The sequence below is a fragment of the Oppia nitens genome, unplaced genomic scaffold (genome assembly GCF_028296485.1).
Source record: "Oppia nitens isolate AA-2021 unplaced genomic scaffold, nextdenovo-longstitch-racon4-pilon3 scaffold3_pilon_pilon_pilon, whole genome shotgun sequence".
In the NCBI taxonomy this organism is placed as follows: domain Eukaryota; kingdom Metazoa; phylum Arthropoda; class Arachnida; order Sarcoptiformes; family Oppiidae; genus Oppia; species Oppia nitens.
This window is the reverse complement of record NW_026533221.1, coordinates 3,791,150-3,798,325: the sequence shown is the minus strand read 5'-3', so window position 1 is coordinate 3,798,325 and position 7,176 is coordinate 3,791,150. Positions and strand designations below refer to the sequence as shown.

Sequence of the window (7,176 nt, the reverse complement as noted above, 5' to 3'; positions counted from 1 at the left end):
GCATTTTATTTAAATATAATGAAATAATTTAATATAAAATTACTAAACAATTTTTTATGTTATTGTAGTTTAAAAAATACAATAAATTAAATAGTTTATTTGTATAATTGTTTTTTAGTATCTTAAAACAAGACGTTTTAAAACCAATCATGTTTTACAATAACAGATGAATGAAAATGTTTTATCAGTCAATTTTGGTGATGAATTAAGTTTTAATAGTAATGTGAAAATTAAGACAAAAGTAATTCAAATGAACGACAAATTAAAATATAAATCTATTGTATTTTTGTTGATCTTTTCAAATATAAATATCTAAATAAATATCCTTCTATTTTTAAATAAATATTTTATTAAATATTAATAAATTTATATTAAATATGTTTTTATGGTTTATTTATCACATAGTATAGTGCAGTATCATATTATACTATATTTCTATTCACAAATAAATACAACTATATATAAATAGTTTATACAATTTAAGACAACACAATAATAATGCAATAATACGACAATTGTCGGTATATTTGTTTCTTTATTAATAATTAAGTAATAAAGATAACAAATCAAGTTTCAAGACAATCAAAATTCTTAATGATGCTTTCAATTATTAGGGTTGATAAACTACTGTAATTTATTTTTCCATTGTAATTTACTTTATTATAGATTATATTTTTTTAAATCATCCATATTAGATTAATATTATTTTTAAATTTTTATTTGTGTTAATTATTTATTAAATTTTGTATATTTTTTTGTGGCTATTTATGTCTTTTGGTTAATATAATTTTTGTTGTAATATAAAATTTGTAATATTTTGTGTAATATTTTGTGTAATATTTTGTGTAATTTACGATTAATTTACATTAGTAATTTTATAACTAACAATTCTACTTATTATAAAACTACATTACTGTATATCTAATACAATAGTATTATAGATGCTATAAATTGATTCATATATTTAAAAGTCTTTTTCTAGTAAAATAAATTAGATGAAAGTGGTTTTCTGGTTATTTAAAAAATAGCTAATATTTTATATAAAAAATTTAATTAAAATTTATTAATAAATGTTTAATTTATTTTAAACTAAATTTATATTACAAATTAATTGCATTTTAATATTTTTTTAAAAAAAAGTAATGCCTGTTGTAAACAAAAAAGGCTTAGAAATAATTAATCCATCAAATAATGTAAATTTACCGAAACTAACAATAAATCCGAGTCCACCGATGTCGCCGACATCTAAGGTGGTCAGCTTCAACTCGCCGACGACCTCACCGTCAACTCCCGGTTCAATTACATCGTTTCCTCGAAGACTTTCCTCTATATTTCCCGCATATATTAGACGAAAGTCTAACCGAAAAGACTCAATATTTACATCAGAGTCAACCACAACGTTATATCCGTTTTTTAACGATAAGTTACCCACACTTTGTGAATATACAGATCCTAACATTAAAAATGATGAATCTTCGTCTACATTTAAATTTGGTTGGATTAATGGTGTCTATGTATGTGTTATTAATTGCTATTAAATTCTCATTATTTCAAATAAAATAAAAACATTTATTTAAACTATAGGTCAGAACTGTTTTGAATATTTGGGGAGTTATGCTGTTTCTCAGGTAATAATTGTTTAAAATGTTTTTGAAAATAATTTTATGCTTTATATAATTATAGGATGGGTTGGATGACAGGTATTATAGTATAATATTATTTTTAAATCATTGAATCAATTAAATTACAATCGACAAGTTGTGAGAAAACCAATCTAACGTTATATGTATTAATTTTGAAATTTTATTGTTGATAATTGATCAGGGAGACATTTATTAGTTTTAAATAATTGACTCTATTTATCTAACAAGTATTGAAAAGTTAACACTTGAATAGTTTATGTGTGAAATTAATCAATCAAACAAATCTTATATAAATCAATGATTTAATTGATTAATACTTTTTGTTTGATTAAACAAAAAACTTTGCGATTTTAATGAATCGATTCAATGAACAATCACATTAACAAATAAACTCATCATTCAATTCATTCATTTGCGACAATTTTATGACATTTTAATGCATATTAAAGGACACGCCGGCATTGGTATGACTAAAACATTTATTATTATTTTATTATTATATTGTTTTTATATTACATGTATTGAAATTAATTTCTTATACTTTACTTTGTTGTAATTTTTTTGTGCTTTTAATGAATGGATTTCTATTTAATTACTTTATAGTATGTTAGTAATAGTACAGTACATACTTATTAATAATAGTAATGCTTATTAATAATATAAAAATAATAAGTTATTAAGTTAAAATTTGCAGTTTTTTTAAATTATCTATAAATATCTTATGATAATATATGATAAATACTTTTAAGATAATTAGCCAATAAATTTATGAAATCATGTGCATAATATGTAAATTTTCTAAAATTAAAACATAGAAATCAAATTTTAATTATTTAAATTAAATATAACATTTTATACTTTTTTAATAAAGTTTTATTATCTAATTGCAAAACAAAATTTTGTTGTAGATTTGTTAATAAATCAATTATACTGTACATGTATAGAAAAAAAGTTTACATTGTATTATACTATTGATAAAATTTAGAAATCTTAAAACATATAAAAAAAATTATTATCAATAAAAATTATCTAGCTATTAAATTATTACATTATTATTAAATTATATACATCATAAATTTTAAGATTGAAATTATTAATAAATAACTATAAATTTGTATAAATAAAAATGTTTAGCTCTGAGCATTGTAATAGTATTGGTCTCAACACTGGTCACTCTCGGAACGGCTATATCGATGTCAGCTATTTGTACCAATGGTGAAGTGGGAACGGGTGTGTAAAACAAATTTTAACTTGATTTACAAATTTGTATTCAAAACTTTTTTTTGTGCTATAATTAGGAGGAATATATTATATGATTAGTAGAAGTTTGGGTGCAGAGGCCGGGTCTATGATTGGTATGTTTTAAAGAAAACTAATAAATTTCTAATTAAATTATTACAATACAATTATTAAAAACAATAGTCAACAAATATTAACATCTTATTTGATAATTAGGTATAATCTTCTCGTTTGCCAATGCAGTGCTCGTATCGGCCAATTTGGTCGGTGCCGCGGAAACGGCTGTTGAAATCCTTGGAGTATGACATACAGTATTTGAGTCATTGTTTTATAATTAATGTTTAATCATATTTTTTATTCATTATTAAGGCTAGCGATATACTTATTACAAATAATGCTATTAATGATACCCGACTTATTGGTGCACTATTGTTAGTACTGATCGCTATAATACCATTAATTGGTATGAGTTGGGAGGCTCGGGTAGGTTATAGATATTATCTTAGACAGCATTATCTTATAGTTAAGTAAATTGTCATTATTTTCTAGGCTATGCTATTATTAATGGTTCTTTTAATTGTGTCACTCATCAACTATTTTGGTTTGTTGTAACAACTTTTTATAAAATAAATATTAAAATCTACGGTAATATTAATTTTTAAAAATTATTTTTCATTAGTGGGAACTTTTCTTATGACTGACGATAAATATAAACAAGGATTTGTTGGATGGGATTGTAATTAATACCAGTATTTGATTATATGTTTAAAAATAAATAATAATAGAAAACATTTATAATTTAGTGAAAGTTGCGACGGAAAACCTAAAGCCTAAGTGGGATGGCGTCGGCTTTTTTGAAGTTTTCGGTGTTTTCTTTCCATCAGTTATTGGTATATTTGCCGGCGCCAGGTATGGATTAGCTAATACTAAATGATGCCAATGTTTATACAATCTAATTATTATATTAATAATTTAAATAAAAACTATGTAATAAAATATTAAATAATAATTTATAGTATGAGTGGAGATCTAAAAAATGCAAACGATGCCATACCTAAAGGTATGCTATTTTCTAAAACAATTAAATGATTTACATATTATCTAAAAATATTAATGTAATGAATTTCAGGCACATTCCTGGCCATCGCTACAACTTCTTCAGTATATATCCTATTAATACTGTGCTTAGGATTTACTGTATATCCATACGCATCAAATAGTTTATCCGATGTTGACTATAGTCAGCTCAAGTGTCTAATCGACAAAACGTGTACTAAAGGACTGATTAACGACTATCAAGTAAGACATTTGTGATCATAACTCTAATATATTAAAATTAAGAATTGATATTAAAAAAGACAATGACAATGTCCAGCGGTTACGGACCATTGATTTGGGTCGGCATATTTGCTGCAACATTGAGCTCAGCACTGGGCTCGTATGTATGCGCACCCAGAATATTTCAGGTATTATATACAGAATATTCTGTGAAATCTCTCTAAAAAACAATTGTTAACAACAATATAAATAACCTTAACGTAACTTTAGACATGTTTTTGTTGTGCCAATTATTTTAGGCTCTTTGTGAAGACAATCTGTTCCCATACATCAAGTACTTTGCCAAAGGTTATGGAGAGATAAATGACCCGCGAAGAGGATATGTACTCACTTTTATTATCTCATTGGCCTTTATTTGTATAGGTTTGTAGTAATTTGTAAAATATATTTTTTAATTTTTATGATATATAACTTTATATTTCATATACAACTAATAGGAGACTTGAATGCAATCGCACCGATAATATCCAACTTTTTTATGGCTTCCTTTTCCTTAGTAAATATGGCGTGTTTTCACTCATCGTTTGTCGGTTCGTCCAGTTTTAGGCCGACCTTTAAATTCTACAATCAATGGATTAGTCTATTAGTAGGAATCGCTTGTATTGTCATTATGTTTCTCTTAGATTATATATCAGCCATAGTTACTGTTGTTATAATGGGTGTCATATATCTATATATGGCTAAAAAAGGACCTGGTACAATTGTTAATTTTTATTCAATTGCTATTTATATTATCTATTTTTAATTATATTTCTTTAAATCTTTAAATTATTAAGATGTAAGTTGGGGTTCATCTAAAAAGACTCATATGTTTAACTCTGTGCTAACATCAGCCATAAAATTGAATCAAACTGAAGATAGTATCAAAGATTTTAAGCCATCAATACTATTGTTAACGGGAAACCCATCGGCAAGAATCCCGCTCCTCGAGTTTGCTAATAATATAACCAAAAATAGAAGCCTATTATTTATAGCTCATATAATAAACACATCAATCAGTTTACAGATGAGGGAACAGGTCATCAATAAACAGTACGAATGGATGTCTAAAAGGCGTATCAAAGGATTTTATTTATTAATGGAGTCAAACTCATTGAAAGATGGGTCCAAAAATATAATCCAGGTTATTTACTAAATTTAGTTTCATATTATCAATAATATTAATTAACAAAATATATTGGCTTTTTTAGGCATCGGGTTTAGGCAGAAAATTAAGACCAAATATTTTAATGCTCGGTATTATAATATATTGATCTCTAATTAGGTTTAAAAAATATAATTATTTTTAAATATAATTTTTACATTTAAAGGATACAAAAGCAGTTGGAAAGACTGTCTTCCGAGTGATTTAAATGATTACTACAATGTCTTACTGTTAGTAATTTATTAAAAGTTTTATGTTTTTTTAAATTTTATTTTTGTATAAACGTATAGAATTGCAATAGAGATGGAACTGTCACTTATGATACTCAGAATTCAAGAAGGATTAGATTTCGCTGACTTTTTTGAGTCAAGTAATACTTTTTATAAAACATTTTTTTTAATTTTCATTCATAATTATAGTTATGAAAAATATGTCTTAAAATAGGTTCAAATTTAAATACCGGTTTCACAAATGCTTTGTCAACAATAGCTGAGCCAAATGAAAATGGAGAAGACATTGGAGGGACACAAGAAAATGGCAATAAAAAAGTTGATAATACTATCGTTAATATCGACAATATTGACAAAAGCAAAAAGATGGCTACTTTAAAATGTTTGTTCACATTATTAACATTTACGGGTATTTAAATTTATTAATATTTTTTCAATTAGGTCTTATACCTAACGATGCCGTTGAGGCTATGAATCAGTTTAATAAAAAGCAAGAAAAAGGCACGATTGACATCTGGTTGTTGGCCGATGACGGAGGGCTTACTATTTTGATACCCTATATATTAAGTCTTAATGATATCTGGAGAGACTGTCGGTTGAGATTTCTGACGATGGCTGCAAACAATGAAAGCATAACAGAAACGAAAGACAAGTATTAAAACAAAATAAAAAATAATATAATAATTAAAAATATTTTTATTTTATTAATATTAAACTTATTTATATTATTATCATTTTTATAATAGTTTACTTCAACTAATGTCCAAATTGAGAATTCCGTGCACTGATGTTCTAGTGTTTGCTGAATCCGATTTGGAAATTACCGAAAAAAGGTATATAATATATATAAATATAAAAAATTATTACATACTGTATAACGATTTACTTTATAAACTACTAGTGAATTAAAGTTCAATGAGATTATTACAAAATTTATTGTCAAAAATGATTTGAAGGCACCAAATGATATTACAGTTACCAATGAAGAAGTTGAGAGATATAAAGATAGGGTCTGTATTTTAATGTATTATAATTTATGATTCATAAAATGATTTTTAAATTTATAAATACCGGTAATTTAAAATTATTTATAATGTTGTTTTATAATACATAGACAAATAAATACTTAAAACTAAGGCAATTATTGATTGAAAACTCTTCAAATACTATATTAACTGTTATGTAAGTTAAAGTGATGACAACATAACAAATAAATTATAATTAAAAAATAATATATAATTTTTTAGGACTCTTCCGATGGCAAACAAACAAATATCGGTATCACTGTATATGTCATGGCTTGAAGTGCTGACAAATTTGACGGATTCAGAAACGGATTGCTTTTACAGAATGCCTCCGTTTCTTCTCATCAGAGGTATTGGACAACGAGTTATAAGTGTTTGAATTAATCAATAAATACAATAAATATTAAACAAACAAATTATATAATAATAATTAAATAATTTATTATAACAATTATAAATTTATACAATCATTATAAAGATAATAGTTTATAGAAATAACTATAATTTATAAAAAGTATTTTTTTTATTAAAGTAGTTATATATTAATATTATTATGA

General features: G+C 24.7%; 1 protein-coding gene across 1 annotated transcript; it reads left to right on the top strand.

The window, feature by feature from the left end:
- The first annotated feature begins 1,159 nt into the window (after positions 1 to 1,159).
- LOC128957836 (solute carrier family 12 member 1-like) lies at positions 1,160 to 6,998 on the top strand. Its single transcript, XM_054303651.1, has 27 exons — positions 1,160 to 1,514; positions 1,585 to 1,628; positions 1,684 to 1,700; positions 2,093 to 2,107; positions 2,778 to 2,873; positions 2,942 to 2,998; positions 3,099 to 3,181; positions 3,252 to 3,365; positions 3,432 to 3,483; positions 3,562 to 3,618; positions 3,686 to 3,791; positions 3,899 to 3,942; positions 4,012 to 4,181; positions 4,241 to 4,348; positions 4,460 to 4,583; positions 4,658 to 4,750; positions 4,844 to 4,915; positions 4,997 to 5,343; positions 5,411 to 5,456; positions 5,531 to 5,594; positions 5,655 to 5,734; positions 5,809 to 5,976; positions 6,036 to 6,246; positions 6,341 to 6,427; positions 6,496 to 6,604; positions 6,709 to 6,776; positions 6,842 to 6,998. Exons 1-27 carry the CDS (start codon positions 1,233 to 1,235, stop codon positions 6,996 to 6,998), a joined length of 2,871 nt encoding a protein of 956 aa, XP_054159626.1. The 5' UTR covers positions 1,160 to 1,232.
- The last annotated feature ends 178 nt before the right edge of the window (positions 6,999 to 7,176 follow it).

What these genes read in the sequence shown, in the direction of transcription:
- LOC128957836 (XM_054303651.1), top strand. Translation starts at nt 1,233, where the DNA reads ATGTCGCCGACATCTAAGGTGGTCAGCTTCAACTCGCCGACGACCTCA. An exon ending in GCGCACCCAGAATATTTCAG is followed by an intron (nt 4,349 to 4,459) that starts GTATTATATACA and finishes CAATTATTTTAG; the next exon opens with GCTCTTTGTGAAGACAATCT. An exon ending in TTGAGAGATATAAAGATAGG is followed by an intron (nt 6,605 to 6,708) that starts GTCTGTATTTTA and finishes TATAATACATAG; the next exon opens with ACAAATAAATACTTAAAACT.